The 16,839-nt window shown below is 37.6% G+C and overlaps 1 protein-coding gene across 6 annotated transcripts in view; it reads right to left on the bottom strand.

Moving 5' to 3' along the window:
* Positions 1 to 1,507: 1,507 nt before the first annotated feature.
* Positions 1,508 to 16,839, bottom strand: part of LOC122911597 (zinc finger protein 420) — a 186,268-nt gene continuing 170,936 nt past the window's right edge. For 5 of the 6 annotated variants that reach the window (XM_044256433.1, XM_044256435.1, XM_044256436.1 and 2 more), the window contains one exon: positions 1,508 to 4,708. In XM_044256433.1, the coding sequence (XP_044112368.1) occupies positions 2,778 to 4,708 (1,931 nt within the window). In that variant the 3' untranslated portion in view covers positions 1,508 to 2,777. The remainder of the gene's footprint in view (positions 4,709 to 16,839) is intronic. The other variant, XM_044256441.1, reaches the window with a different exon arrangement.

The raw sequence follows: 16,839 nt of genomic DNA, 5'->3' as shown, positions 1-16,839 counted from the left end.
TATTCTGCCTCATGGTTTTATAGAAGTATAGGCAATACTTACCAAATTAATATAATCTCTAGAACAGTACAAGCTAAAACACCCAAGTGCCTAATCAATATTATCATTTTGTCTAAAAAAATATTTCAACTCAACATTTTAAAAACTGAACTCCCCAATATCCCCAACAAACCTGAAGGAATTACAGCTTTTCCCATCTCAGCTGATGGGAATACCATCTTTCCAGTTGTTTGAAGCCAAAATCTGTGAGGCAAAGTCACCCCAGAAACCTCTCTCACCTGATATCTAACCCTTAAACAAATCTTGCTTGCTCACATGTACCCTATATTTAGAGTCCAGCCACTTCTCACCATTGTTACCATTATGATGTAAGCTAATATCTTTCATCTGAATTAAGGGGCCACGGCCTCTTGCCCACTTCACTTTTTTTTTTTTTTAAATTTAAACAACACAATGGCAGCTTGTCAAATCACAGCGTCTGCTGAAACACTCCCGTGGCTTCCTCTTCTACCAGAAAAAATTACAAAATGCTTACAGTGACTGACAAGGACTTATAAGATGTGGCCCTGTTATCTCTCTATCCTCCTCTATTAATCACCCCCTTTCATAGACCTCTACAATAGCTTCTTTGATGTTCCTCAAGTATACTAACATCATCCCATTGTAGGGCCTTTGCTCTTAGCTTCCTCCTGTTTGCAGTACTCTTCCCTTAGATAACCACTTTCTCTTTCACGTCTTCAAATCTCGACTCAATAATTTCTTATCTATGGTCCATTTCATAAACTTTCATATTCCTCTGAACTACTTCTGAATGACCTTTCCTCCATAACACTAATGTTCTAATATACTCTGTTTCTATAACTATTCTATCTCCACCTGCTAGAGTTGCTCATTGATATATCCCAAACACCTAAAAACACTAGCTGGGATACAGCAATATGTGAATTTACTGTCAACCAGGATTGGATGCCTGTAGGGAGAGATGACATCTCTTTTTTTTTTTTTTTTAACTTTTTTTTTCCAATTTATTTATTTTCAGAAAAACATTATTCATTATTTTTTCACCAAACCCAGTGCTCCATGCAAGCCGTGCCCTCTATAATACCCACCACCTGGTACCCCAACCTCCACTCTTAACAAAGCAATATACTTTCAATCTCTGCTAGTGTCCTCTGCAACTAAGTCTATACCAAATTTATCTTTCATGGGACATTACCAAAAGCAGCAAGAAACACCCAACACACATTCTGAATGACTCCTACCATTTCTACTAAAATTATAGCCTTAACTGGTGAAGGATCTGCCTTATAAGATAGACTGGAAGAGAGTCAGACCAAATGTCCTGTCTATAAAAGCAAAAATCTTTAGTTTTCTGGCCTGAAGTAGGTTAATTCTCATTCATGATGGCACAAAGTCAATGCCATATTTAAGACTTCCTTTACCCATAGCACTCCACTTCTGGGTACAAAATTCACATTTTAGTGTCAATGACAGAATAACAACAACATCAACAAATAAGTTTATTTGAATTTTATATAAAGAAATACAGGAGGCAGACAGACCAGAATTGGTACAACTGTTCCAAAAGATCAGTACAGGTGTAGACTCATTCTGTATTTCTGCTCCATCATCCTTAGTACCCAGATAATCATTTTCAAATTCTCCATAAAATCACCAGAGCTGTAAACTAAATGTCCACATTGTAGGCAGGGAAACAAAGAAATGCAGAGAGAGAAAGGTATTCTTAAATGTCCTACATTTACAAATACCACTTCCATCTTGCTGAGCTGCAAAAGAGGCTGAGATCATTTTTCAGCCAAGAATTCTAAAAGAAAAATGGATATTGGGTAGGGAAGTAGCAGTCTGTGACAGAACGTCATGTTTCACTGCAAAATAGTAATATCAGTTTATTTTTAATTTAATTAAAAAGCTGTACATTCAAGTTTTTAGAAATTTCCTAGTAGAAAATTTTATTTTGGCTAGCCATTATTTTTGATTTCTTAAATAATATTCTTGAATTATGGTAAAAATGGTAGGACATATGAATTTTTGAACCTTGTTACAATTCACTTTACCTCTCTTCAACAATTCACTGATTAAATCTACAAAATTTTTCTACCCCCAACACCCAACAGTATGAATTTCCTCTTCTAGCATATGGAATAAGATGTGAATGAAAGCTTTCTCGTGTTCCTTACAGCATACAGTGGCCCCCACTCAAACAGGGTCAAATATTAATGAAAGATTTCTCAATATTCATTATACCCCCAAGTGTCCTCTTCTCATGCAAATTCTCTAAAATCATACTATTAATAATGATAGCTAATACTTGTGGTATACTATGTTCAAGGCACTGCTCTAAGAACTTTACATGAAATGTCTCACATAATACTTCCAAGAATCTTACAAGGAAAGTATTAGGCCTATCTTACAAACGATTAAGCCAAAGCAGAGGTTAATTATAAATGTCATGAAGGAAAGTAGCTGGTAGAATTAAAATATTGTTGGAAAAGACATATTCTACAGCCAGAGGCCTCAATATATTTACTATATTAACAGGATTATTCTCTATTATTATAAGCTAAAGTTTAATAGGTTTCCAGTAATGATAAGTTTTTCTACATAGATTACATTAACAGTATCTTTCCCCCATTAGAATTCACTGATGCTGAACTTTATGAGGCAAATACGCTCCCATATTCACATTTTAGGAATTCTCTGATAATAATGGATTAGTGACCAGAGAAGGCTATCTTAATCATAAAGAATCAGGTAATTCAAATATAAACTTGAGAGCTATGACTGAAATCTATCCCACACTCCTTATATTCAAAAGATTTCTCACTGATATGACTTCTCTGATGTTGAGTTAGTTGTGAACCACGGGTAAAGGCCTTCCCACATTCCTTACATTGATAGGGTTTCTCACCAGTATGAACTCTCTGATGTCGAGAAAGATGTGAGCTCTGAGTAAATGCTTTCCTGCATTCTTTGCATTCATAGGGCTTCTCACCAGTATGAATTCTCTGATGTAAAGTAAGTTGAGAGCCATGACTAAAGGCCTTCCCACATTCCTTGCATTCATAAGGCTTTTCTCCAGTGTGAATTCGCTGATGTTGAGTAAGTTGTGAACCACGAATAAAGGCCTTCCCACATTCCTTACACTGATATGGTTTCTCACCTGTATGAATTCTCTGATGCTGTATAAGTAGTAAGCCACGGGCAAAGGCCTTCCCACATTCATTACATACATAGGGTTTCTCACCAGTATGAAGTCTCTGATGTTGAGAAAGATGAGAACTCTGAGTAAAGGCCATTCTACACTCTTTACATTCATACGGCTTCTCACCAGTATGAATTCTCTGATGTTGGGTAAGCTGTGAGCCACGAATAAAAGACTTCCCACATTCCTTACATTCATAAGGTTTCTCACCGGTGTGAATCCTCTCATGCTGAGTAAGTTCTGAGCCACGACTAAAAGTTTTCCCACATTCTTTACATTCATAGGGTTTTTCACCAGTATGAATCCTTTGATGTCGAGTAAGGAGTGAACCACGATTAAAAGCCTTTCCACATTCCTTACACTGATAGGGTTTCTCACCAGTATGAATTCTCTGATGTTGAGTAAGTTGTGAGCCATGACTAAAGGTCTTTCCACATTCCTTACATTCATAAGGCTTCTCATTCGTATGAATTCTCTGGTGTTGAGTAAGTTGTGAACCACGGATAAAGGCTTTCCCACATTCTTCACATTTATAGGGCTTTTCACCAGTATGAATCCTCTGATGTTGCATAAGCAAAGAGCCACGAATAAAGGCCTTTCCACATTCCTTACATTCATATGGCTTTTCCCCATTGTGAATTTTCTGATGCTGAGAAAGCTGTGAGCCACAAATAAAAGCTTTCCCACATTCCTTACATTCATAAGGTTTTTCACCGGTGTGAATTCTCTTATGTAAAATAAGTTGTGAGAGCTGAGTAAAGACCTTTCTACATTCTTTACATTCATAGAGTTTCTCACCAGTATGAAGTCTCTGGTGCAGAGTAAGTTGCGAGTTCTGAGTAAAGGCCTTCCCACATTCTTTACATTCATAAGGTTTCTCACCAGTATGGACTTTTTGATGTCGGGTGAGTTGTGAGCTACGAATAAAAGCTTTCCCACATTCTTCACATTTATATGGTTTTTCACCAGTATGAATTCTATGATGTAAAATAAGTTGTGAGCTCTGAGTAAAGGCCTTCCCACATTCCTTGCATGCATAGGGTTTCTCACCAGTATGAAGTCTCTGATGAAGAATGAGCTGTGAATCACGACTAAAGGCCTTCCCACATTGCTTACATTCATAGGGTTTTTCACCAGTATGAATACTATGATGTTGAGTTAGGTGTGAGGCTCGTCTAAAGGCCTTCCCGCATTCTTTACATTTATAGGGTTTCTCAGTAGAATGACACCTAGTATGTTGAGATAAGTAAGCATGCTGATTGAAAATGGACATTTTTTCATATATGATCATCCCTTGCCTGAAATATTCCTCCTGGTTTTCTTGTTGTTTTTCCAATGTGCCTCTGACTTCCAAATAATCTCTGGAACTGGACTCCTCAAGATCACAGTTTTCAAGTCTGGCACTCATTTCCCATTGGGATAGTTCTGTTTCATAATTGTCATTTTTTGGAGATAAGTCTTTATTTGCACTCCTTGAAGGCAAGTCTGAAAGATAAGAGAACATCAAACATTTCTATTGTCATTTCAGGAGAACCCATAGTAGAAAAGACTATATGTGAAAATATCTATAGATGGTAACCAATTTATGATGGTTCAACCTATAAACTTTTGCTCTTATGATAGTATAAAGGCAACATATATTCAGTAGAAACTGAACTTCAGTTATGAATTTTGTTAATTTCCTGAGCTATCAATATACAGTACAATACTCTCATGATCCTGACCAGTTGCAGTAAATTACAGCTCCCAGGCAGCCACATGATTGTGAGGTTAAACAGGTGATATACTTTCAACTATTCTGCACCCACACAATCATTCTGCTTTTCAGTTTCAGTATAGTATAAAAAATTTACATGAGGTATTCAACACTTTATCATAAAGTAATCTTTTAAGTTAGATACTTTTGCTGAACTATAGACTATTTTAAGTGTTATGAGCATGTTTAATGTAGGATAGGCTAAACTATGATATTCAGTAGGTGTATTAAACTTACAAAATTTTCACCTCACCGTGGGATTATTGGGGCAGGAGTTATAAGCTGAGGATCTGGTATAGGTAACCAATACCCAAAAGAAATAACTGGCTTACATCAGTGCTTTTCAGATATTATTTACCATGACCTATACTAATATCTACTTACCTTTCATATCAGAACCTGACCCATACAGTTTCATTAAACAATATCTAGGTTTCTAGGTAGATTATGAAGTTGTAGTAATCCAAGGAGAAAGGTACTGGTACAGACACATGTACAATAAAAAAGAATAGAGACACCAGAAACAAACCTACACTTACATAGTCAATTAATCTATGACAAAGAACGTTAAGAATATACAATGGGGAAAAGACAGTCTCTTCATCAAATGGTGCTGAAATGACTGGACAGCTATACACAACAGAATGGACTGTCTTTCAACACCATACATAAAAACAATCTCAAAATGAATTAAAGGGCTAAATAGGAGATCTGAATCCATAAAAATCCTAGAAGAGAACACACGCAGTAATTTCTCTGACATTGTCCACAGCAATATTTTTTTTTCAGGTATGTCCCCTAAGACAAGAGGAACAAAAAGGAAAAATAAACTATTGGGATAACATCGAAATAGCTTTCGCACAGCAAAGGAAACCATTAACAACAACAAAAAAGCAACCTATTGAATGGAAGAAGATATTTGCAAATAATATACCCAAAAGAGGTTAATATCTGATATATATATATATATATCAGATATATATATATATATAAAACTTATACAACTCTGAACCAAAAAGCAACCTGATTAAAAAATGGGCAGAAGACCCGAACAGACATTTTTTCCAATTAAGACATAAAGATGGCCAACAGACACATAAACAGATGCCCAATATCACTCGTCATCAAGAAAATGCAAACTAAAACCACAATGAGCTATCATCATCTTGCACCTGTTAGGATGCTAAAAACAAAAGGACAAGAAATAACAAGTGTTGGTAAGGATGTAGAGGAAAAAGAACCTTCATGTACTGTTGACGGGTACGTAAATTGGGCAACCACTGTGGAAAACAATATGGAGGTTCCTCAAAAAAATAAAAATATAGAGTAGGTGAAGATGGCAGCAGAGTAGGACCACCCGTGGCTCACCCCATTCTATGAATACAACTACACAACTATCAAATCATCTTAAGTACCCCAGAAATCGATCTGAAGATGTGTACTCCATATCTAAAAGTAGGTAAGAGGCCACATCAAAGAAGTTAGGAAGTCTGGAGATGCAGCTTGGGAGAGAAACTGATCAAGTCTGCTATGGTAGGGAGGGAGTTGCAGACATGGAGAAGGGTAAGAGACAAACTAGTACACTGGGAAGCACACGGGGAAAATGAATCTCCATAGCAATTGGCTTAGAAAGTGAAAGGACCCAAATTTTGAGAGTTCATGCAACCAGTGGGGATTAACGCTCGGAGTTTAAAAGGTCAGTGTGTGAGGCTCTGAGAAAGCTTGGAGGACATGGGGCTGCTCTTGGAGAAAAGGCAGGTCAAACAGCCCACGGACATACAGAGTGGAAATAGTGATTTGAAGAGTACCTGGGGCACAGAGTGGAGAGGTCAGTTGAGAGGCAGCAATCACAGAGAGACCCCTCAAGGAACAAAGGAATTAGCAGGTGCCATTTCACTCCCCCATCCCTCAGCATAAACACAGAGCCACCTGTGGGAACCAACACAGTAACAACACTACCTACTCTACTTGCTTTCAATAAGCCCCAGCTCCACCAGGCTACAGTGGAACCACACTTCCCAGTAACACTTGGCAGGTCCCCTACCTCAGAATACTGGATCAAACCCCCCACTAACACTGTGTCTCTTGATCTAGTTCAGTTCCAGTGGCAATGGTGACAGGTCTCATTTCACAAGCAGACCAGAGCACATCTAGTTAAAATGCATACCAATGAGGCCAGGGACCAAACATTGGTCATAACAGACAAAGAAAGGCTTTGCAGATGACTAGCCTGAAGGATAAAGCAGCCAGGACATGTCAGCATAACACACATAGCACACATTGGAGAAACTCCCTAAAGCACCAGGCCCTAGGAAAAACGGACACTACACTGCATGACATAGCAGAAACTCTTCTTTATAAGGCTGCTACCCTCAAGAAAAGGAGATTACCTGAATTTTTTTTAACACAGAGAAACAGGCACAGAGTACTTAGACAAAATGAGAGAACAGGAATTTGTCTTAAATGAAGGAACAGGACAAGGTCATGGCCAGAGATCTAAACAGATATAAGTAACATGCCTGATGGAGAATTTAAAGTAATGATCATAAAGATGCTCACTAGACTTGACAAAAGAGTGGAAAACACCAGTGAGACCATTAACAGAGATAAGGAATAATGTAATAGGAAGGGCTCAAGAAATTAAATGAGAAACACATTTGGAGGAGTGAACAGAAGGCTGGATGAAGCAGAGGAACAAATTAACCTGTAAGACAGAGTAATGGAAAGTAATCAAGCTGAATAAAAGAGATAAAAAAGAATTACACAAAAAATATATATATTTAAATACACATTTAATATATTTGTACATATAAATATATAATATATCTATATAAAAGATATATATCTATATAACATAGATATTATATATAAGTATATATAAAAACAGATCAATTACATACACACACACACACACACACACACAAAACAGATCAATAAAGCTGGTTCTTGGAAAAGAGCAACAAAATTGGCCAGACTTATAAAAAAAAGAGAGAGAGAGAAGGAATACAAAGAAATACAATTACAAATTAGAGAGGAGAAATAACAATAAATACCATATAAAATTAACAGAGAATATTATGAAAAACTATACGCTAACAAACTAGACAACCTAGAAGAAATGGATAAATTCCTACAAACATATAAATTAACACATAACCTACCAAACATATAAGCTATCACAACTGAAACTGGAAACAATAACCAAAAAATCCCCAAAAAACAAGTCCAGAACCAAATGGCTTCACAAGCCATTTCTACCAAACACTAAAAGAAGAGTTAATACCTATTCTTTGCAAACAATTCCAAAATCAGAAGAGGAAGGAAAACTTACAAGTTCATTCTATGAGGCCTGATATTAAAACCGGGTAACGACACCACACAAAAAAGAGAACTACGAGTCAATATATCTTATGAACACAGATGCAAAAACCCTCAAGAAAATACTAGCAAACTGAATCCAACAATACATTAAAAATACCATTCACCAAGACCATGTGGGATTTATTTTTGGGTTGCCAGGGTAGTTCAGTTTTGCAAAACAATCAACAGGATACATCACACCAGGAGTTGAAAGAATAAGAACCTTATGATCATTTCAATAGATGGAGAAAAAGCCTTTGACAAGTACAACATCCATTCATAAAGTAGGTTTACAGGGAACATACATCAACTTAATAAAGGCCATATATGAAAAACCTACAGCTAACATCATCCTTAATAGAGAAAAACTAAGAGCCTTTCCCCTAATGTCAGGAACAAGACAAGGATATCTACTTTCACCACTTTTATTCAACATAGACTAAAAGTCCTAGCCACAGTAATCAGACAACAAAAAGAAACAAATGGCATCCAAATCAGTATGGAAGAAGTAAAACTTTCATTATTTGCAGATGACATGATACTATATATATGGATCAGTGGGTTAAAACCTCTGCTTTCGGCTCAGGTCATAATCCCAGGGTCCTGGGATCAAGCCCTGCATCAGGCTCTCAGTCAGCAGGGAGCCTGCTTCCTCCACTGTCTCTGCCTGCCTCTCTCTGCCTATTTGTGATCTCTGTCTGTCAAATAAATAAATAAAATCTTTAAAAAAGAACAAACCCAAAAGACTTCACCAAAAAAATGATAGAACTGATAAACCAATGCAGTAATGATGCAGTACACAAAATCAATCTATAGAAATCTGTTATATTTCATACGCCAATAATGAAGCAGCAGAAGGAAAAATTAAGGAAACAATCCCATTTACAACTGCACCAAAAATAAGATATCTAGGAATAAACCTAAGCAAAGAGGCCAAACCCCTGTACTCTGAAAATTTTAAAATACTGATGAAAGAAACTGAAGATGACACAAAGAAATGGAAAAACATTCCGTCCTCATGGATTGGAAGAATAAACACTGTTAAAATGTCTATAATACCCAAAGCAATCTATACTTTTAATGTAATTCCTGTCAAAATACCAACAGTATTTTTTACAGAGCTAGAACAGATAATCCTAAAATTTGTATGGAACCACAAAAGATCTCAAATAGCCAAAGCAACCCTGAAAAAGAAAAGCAAAGCTGAAGGCATCACAATTCCAGACTTCAAAATCTATTACAAAGTTACAGTAATCAAAACAGATACAAAGACAATAAAAGAACACAAAATCCATAAATCAACCCACAATTACATGGTCAATGAGTCTCTAACAGAGCAGGAAAGGATATCTAATAGGAAAAAGTCTCTTCAACAAAGTTTTGGGAAAATTGGACAGCAATATGCAAAAGAGTGAATACACAAAAATAAATTCAAATGTACTAAACATCTAAATGTGAGACCTGAAACCATAAAAATCATAGAAAAGAGCACAGGCAGTCATTTCTCTAACATCAGCCATGGCAACTTTTTTCTAGATGGGTCCCCTGTGGCAAGAGAAACAAAAACAAAAATAAACTATTGGGCCCTCATCAAAATACAAACCTTCTGCACAGCAAGGGAATCAATCAACAAAAATAAAAGGCAACCTTTGGAATGGGAGAAGGTATTTGCAAATGACATATCCAGTAAAAGGTTAGTATCCAAAATATATACAGAACTATACACTTTAATAGTCAAAAATAAATAATCCAAGTAAAAAACGGGCAGAAGACATGAACAAACATTTCTCTAAAAACACACAGATGGCCAACAGACACAGGAAGAGGTGCTTATCATCACTTATCTTTAGGGAAATGCAAACCAAAACTACAAGATCACCGCACACTTGTTGGAATGGCTAAAATCAACAACACAAGAAACAACAGGTGTTGGTGATGAGAAGAAAAAAGAACTCTCATGCACTGTTGGTGAGAATGCAAACTGGTATAGCCACTGTGGAAAACAGTATGGAGGTTCCTCAAAAAATTTAAAAAAAGAACCACCTTATGACCCAGCAATTGCACCACTGGGTGTTTACCCGAAGAATACAAAAACACTAACTCAAAGGGATACATGCACCCCAATGTTTATAGCAGCATTGCTTATAATAGTCAAGATATGGAAGCAGCCTATATGTCCTTGATAAGTGAATGAATAAAGATATATAAATATAAATAAATAAATAATATATATGTATAGATAGATAGATAGAGAGAGAGAGAGAGAGAGAAATATTATCCAGCCATGAAAAAGAATGAAACCTTGCCTTTTGCAATGACATGGATGGAGCTAGAGAGTATAATGCTAAGTGAAATAAGTCAGGGAAAGACAAACACCATATGATTTCGCTCATGTGGGATTTAAGAAACAAAACAAATGAGGAAAGGGGAAAAAGGGAGAGAAACAGACAAACCAAGAAATAGACTCCTAACTATAGAAAACTGATGGTTACCAGAGGGGAAGTTGGTGGGGTTACTGGATGAAATAGGTGATAGGGATTAAGGAGTGTGTTTACTTAGATGAGCACCAGTTGATTAAAACAAAAATTTTTTAAATAATTAAAATAGAAATACCATACGGACCAATAATTTCAAAGGAAATAAAAACAGTAATTTGAAAAGATACATGCACCCCATGTTTATTTCAGCACTATTTACAACAGCCAAGATATGAAAGCAACCCAGTGCCCAACAACAGATGAATGGATAAGGAAGATGTCATATATATGTAATAGAATATCATACATCCAAAGGGATGTGACTGTGGCATTTGCAACAACCTCAATGGACCTAGGGATTACTATGCTAAGTGAGATACGTCAGAGTGAGGAAGACAAACAACATGATTTCAGGGGTGCCTGGGTGGCTCAGTTGGTTAAGTGACTGCCTTTAGCTCAAGATGCTGGAGTCCCATGATCAAGTCCCACGCTGGGCCCCCTGCTCAGTAGGGAGTCTGCTTCTCCCTCTGATCCTCCCCTTCCTGTGCTCTTTCTCTCTTTCTCTCTCAAATAAATGAAATCTTAAAAATAAAACCATATGATTTCAGTGAGTGGAATCTAAAAAAAAAATTAATAAACAAACAAAAAGCAGATCAGACCTACATATAAAGAGAACAGACTGATGGTTGCCAGAGGTGAGGGACATGGAGGGTTGGGCAAAGTGGATGAAGCTGAATGAAAGATACAGGCTTCTGTTAATGGAATGAATGTCATGTGACTAAAAAGCACAACATAAGGAATACAGTTAATGATACTGTAACAGTGATGCATCAGGACAAATGGTAGTTCCACTTGTGAATATAGCATAATGTATAAAGTTGTCATATTAGTATGTTGTACACCTGAAACTAATGCAACATTTGTGTCAATTATATGCAAATAAGAAAATGGAAACCCAGATGTCCCTCAAAAGTGAAATGAATCAATAAACTTTGGCATTTCCCCACAACGGAACACTATTCAGGAATAAACAGTAAGTACAGATACATGGAATACTGTGGATAAATCTCAAATATATTTTACTAAGTGAAAAAAGCCAGACCAGAAAGGCTAGATATTTTTATTCCATTTATATAATATTCTGGATAAGGCAAAATTGTAGGGATAGAAAATAGGTCACTGGGACAGCATGAGGGGGGAAAAATTATTTATTTATTTATTTATTATAGAGAGCACAAGCAAGGGGAGAGGCAGAGGGAAAAGGAGAGGCAGACAATCTTACCTAGACTCTACACTGAGCACACAGTCCCAGAGAGGGCTTAATCTCATTACCCTAAGATCATGACCTGAGCTTTCAGTTCATGTTTTTGTTTTGCTTAGTTGGACACTTAACCGACTGAGCCACCCAGGTGCCCCCAGCATGAGGAAATTTGTGGGTGTAATGGGACTGCTGTATATTAGGACTATAACAGTAAATGGTGCATCAGATTTCCTGAAGAACACCAATAAACACTGAATAAAACATGAGAAACAACCTCCCAAAAGAATGTGAAGCACAATGAAGAACCTGAAACTAGATAGGTAAACATACTTTGAAGCCACAGCTACCCTTGGGACATCTGCTGTCCTCAGTTGCCTACATATGACACTTAATTGTCTTAAAAAAAAAAATCTGAGATAAGGCCCTGGACTGACAATATGTCAGATTAGTAATAAAGCAAGCCCCAATTCGGGCTCCACTTGTGCTAGGTAGTATGCTTGGGGATTATCTCTCTCTGCCTCTCCCCTCCCACTCTCCTTTTCTCTCATGTTCTATCTCTAAAATAAATAAATTTTAAAAAGCCTTTAAAAGCAACAGTTAGTCAATGGGAAAGTATAGACGCTGGGTGGATAGAAGCTAGGAGGTTATAGCAATAATCCACATGGCTTGGTCCAGATGATTCTGGAGGAAGGTGTGGAGAAAGTGAAATGTCATTGGATTCTGGATATATTTTGAAGATGTGATGACCAACTGGGCATGTACTATGAGAGAAGTCAAAGAAAATTCTAAGTGTTTTGCCTGGACATCCAGAACAGAAGAAATGCCATTTACTGAGAACTTTTCATTGTATTAGAGGCAGGTTTGAGAGAGAGTATCAGGAGTTTGGTTTTGAACTATTAGACATTGTAAAGAAGATGTTGAGTAGGAAGGTATATGTATAAGTATAGGGTTCTGGGGACATATTTAGATTAGATAAATAAATTTGAGAATTATCAATAACTAGATGACATTTAAAGCTATGGAATTTGATGAGATCACCCAAGAAGAGTCTTTGGATACAGAAGAAAATGGAAAGGGAAGGGAAGAAAAGAAAAAGAAGTTTGAGGATTGAGACTGGGACACTTGAACATTTAGAGGTCAGGCAGATGAGAAGTAACCAGAAAAGGAGACTAAAAAGGAGTAGCCAATGAGGAAAGAAAAAGATTAGGAGAATATAGAATCCCAGAACCCAAGTGAAGAAAGCATTTTAAATAGGAATAATCAGGGATGCCTGGGTGGCTCAGTTGGTTAAGCAGCTGCCTTCGGCTCAGGTCATGATCCCAGCGTCCTGGGATTGAGTCCCACATCGGGGGAGTCTCCTTGCTCGGCAGGGAGCTTGCTTCTCCCTCTGCCTCTGCCTGCCATTCTGTCTGCCTGTGCTCACACTCACTCTCTCTCTCTCTGACAAATAAATAAAATCTTTAAAAAAATAAATAGGAATAATCAGTTTTGTCAAATGTTGAGAGAGGAGGTAAATGGTAACTTTTAATTTAACAAAGGCTTTAACAATAAAGAGGTTACTACTGATTTTCACAAGATAGTTTTGGTAGAATAAAGAGGATAAATTTTGATTGAAGCAGTTTTTAAAAGATGACCTAGAGTTATGGAGCATGTAAAATTCTTTTGAGTTTTGTTATAAAAAGTAACAGAGACTGTTTCCTTTGCTGTGCAGAAGCTTTTGATTTTGATGAAGTCCCAAAAGTTTATTTTCGCTTTTGTTTCCTTTGCCTTTGGAGACATATCTTGAAAGAAGTTGCTGTGGCTGATATCGAAGAGATTACTGCCTATGTTCTCCTCTAGGATTCTGACGGATTCCTGTCTCACGTTGAGGTTTTTTATCCATTTTGAGTTTATCTTTGTGTACGGTGTAAGAGAATGGTCGAGTTTCATTCTTCTACATATAGCTGCCCAGTTTTCCCAGCACCATTTATTGAAGAGACTGTCTTTTTTCCACTGTATATTTTTTCCCGTTTTGTCGAAGATTATTTGACCATAGAGTTGAGGGTCCATATCTGGGCTCTCTACTCTGTTCCACTGGTCTATGTGTCTGTTTTTATGCCAGTACCATGCTGTCTTGGAGATTCCTCAAGAAATTAAAAATAGAACTTCCCTATGATCCTGCCATTGCACTCCTGGGTATTTACCCCAAAGATACAGATGTAGTGAAAAGAAGGGCTATCTGTACCCCAGTGTTTATAGCAGCAATGGCCACGGTCACCAAACTGTGGAAAGAACCAAGATGCCCTTCAACAGATGAATGGATAAGGAAGATGTGGTCCATATACACTATGGAGTATTATGCCTCCATCAGAAAGGACGAATACCCAACTTTTGTAGCAACATGGACGGGACTGGAAGAGATTATGCTGAGTGAAATAAGTCAAGCAGAGAGAGTCAATTATTATATGATTTCACTTATTTGTGGAGTATAACAAAAAGCATGGAGGACATGGGGAGTTAGAGAGAAGGGGGTTGGGGTAAATTGGAAGGGGAGGTGAACCATGAGAGACTCTGAAAAACAATCTGAGGGGTTTGAAGTGGCGGGGGGGTGGGAGGTCGGGGTACCAGGTGGTGGGTATTATAGAGGGCACAGATTGCATGGAGCACTGGGTGTGGTGAAAAAATAATGATACTGTTATGCTGAAAATAAATAAATTTTAAAAATCTTTATAAAAAAAAGTAACAGAGAAATGGGGCCATATCAAGAGGAAATGAGTGTCAAGAGATTTGTTTATCCATTTAAGATGGGAGATGGGAGAAATTTCATGTTTGTGTGCAGATGAAAATGATTAGAATAAATACTGACAAGTTGATAAATGCAGAAGACTAACAAAAAAACAGAACATTCCTCCAACAATATCCCTGAAGAGATGAGAATTAAGTGGCATTTAATATAAAAGTAGAGGTACTGGTCTTAGATAAAGGTACATGAAGTTCATTTATCATAATAGGAAAAGAGGCCCAATGAGTATAGAGTAGGGAGAGTGATCAGTGGGGCAGCAGAAGCTTGTAGAAGTTCTCTGATTATTTCTGTTACCTTGGTAAAATCATGGCAATCATCTTGGAGTCAGGCAAGAGAAATTAGAAGTCATGATTATGCAAGTGACAACTTAGCTTTGAAGTAAACAAAAATTGATAGACATAGAAAAAGGAACTAATAAATCCAAGGTCATAGTAGAGAACTGTGATATTGTAAAGTAATAAGATAACACAGTTGGTCTTTGTTCCTGATTTCTGGCAGGAAACTTCAAACTCAAAACTCTCCGCATTACCTGAGTGATAAAGGTAAATGGAATGTTTTCTGTTATTCATAACAAGTCCCTTTCAACCACAGCTGAGTTTATGCTAAGGAAGTGACTTTTGGAAAGCCCCTAAGGATGGTAGGCTGGTTGCCAGGGGAACCAACCATATGATCAGTGGGTTGGAAATTGCAGCCCCATCTTCCCACCTCTGGAGGGCAGAGACACTGGACACAGAGTAGGTTACTAATGCCTATGATTTCATCAATAATGCCTACAAAATGAAGCCTCCACGAAAAACCCTAACTGGGGTTCACAGAGCTTTTGGGTTAGTGAACACATGAAATTGCTAAGAGGGTGGTGTGACAGGAGACAGCATGGAAGCTCTATACCTTCTCCATACCTTGCTAGAGTGTAAGTCCTGACAAGTTTTTGTTTTTGTTTGTAATCTGAGTGCCTGACTTAAGCTTTGATTGCTAAGGCATCCATTTCAAAGAGGCAACCATTTCAGAGATGACTATCTCAAACATATTACAAGCCAGAGCAGATAAAGAGCCATGCTACCTCCCCCTACCAAACTCCTTTCTTTTAGAAATCTTGGTTGATGTCAGTAACTATTTGGGCCACTTATTGTTTTCTCTTTGCCATCCTTTAAGTTCCTGCTTTTATTTATTTATTTTTTTAAAAGATTTTATTTATTTATTTGACAGAGAGAGATCACAAGTAGGCAGAGAGGCAGAGAGAGAGAGGAGGAAGCAGGCTCTCCGCGGAGCAGAGAGCCTGATGCGGGACTCGATCCCAGGACCCTGAGATCATGACCTGAGCCGAAGGCAGCGGCTTAACCCACTGAGCCACCCAGGTGCCCTCCTGCTTTTATTTTAAATTCAACAATAAAGAGCCCAGAAACCTTGGTGGGAATGCAAGTTGGTGCAGACTCTTTGGAGAACAGTGTGGAGATTTCTCACTCTCAACCTCAACAGAAGCAGAATCCTAGGCCTGTGCACTCTCTCTACCCATGATATCACTGTGTGGCCCAGGGTATGCTGTGTAATTTCCAGGTCCTGTAAGTCATAAATCTTTACTTTTTCAAAGTTTCCTGGTGGTTGCAATAATAATAAGAGCCACAAAAGCTGGTCCAGTCACAACATTAGTTGTTACTGATAAGCTGAGACCAGTACAAAAATATTTGCCCTGTGCATCTTTTCTGTTTGGCTGTTCCTGAGTTGTATATTTTGTAATAAACTGACAAATGTTTCTCTTAAGTTCTCTTGGCCATTCTAGCGTGTTATTAAAACTGAGGAGGATGTTGTGGGAACCTCTGATTTATAGCCAGTTATAGATACAGGTGACAACCTGGGACTTACGACAGGCCTCTGAGGAAAGAAGCGGTCCTGTGGGACTGAGCCCTTAACCAGGAGGGTTTGCGCTAACTCTGTAAAGTGAGTGTCAGAATTAAGTTGAATTATAGGTCCTCCTGCTGGTGT

The sequence above is a fragment of the Neovison vison genome, chromosome 7 (assembly GCF_020171115.1).
Source record: "Neovison vison isolate M4711 chromosome 7, ASM_NN_V1, whole genome shotgun sequence".
NCBI classification, from domain to species: Eukaryota; Metazoa; Chordata; class Mammalia; order Carnivora; family Mustelidae; genus Neogale; species Neogale vison.
The sequence above is the reverse complement of the archived record's forward strand: the minus strand, read 5'-3'. Positions and strand labels throughout refer to the sequence as shown.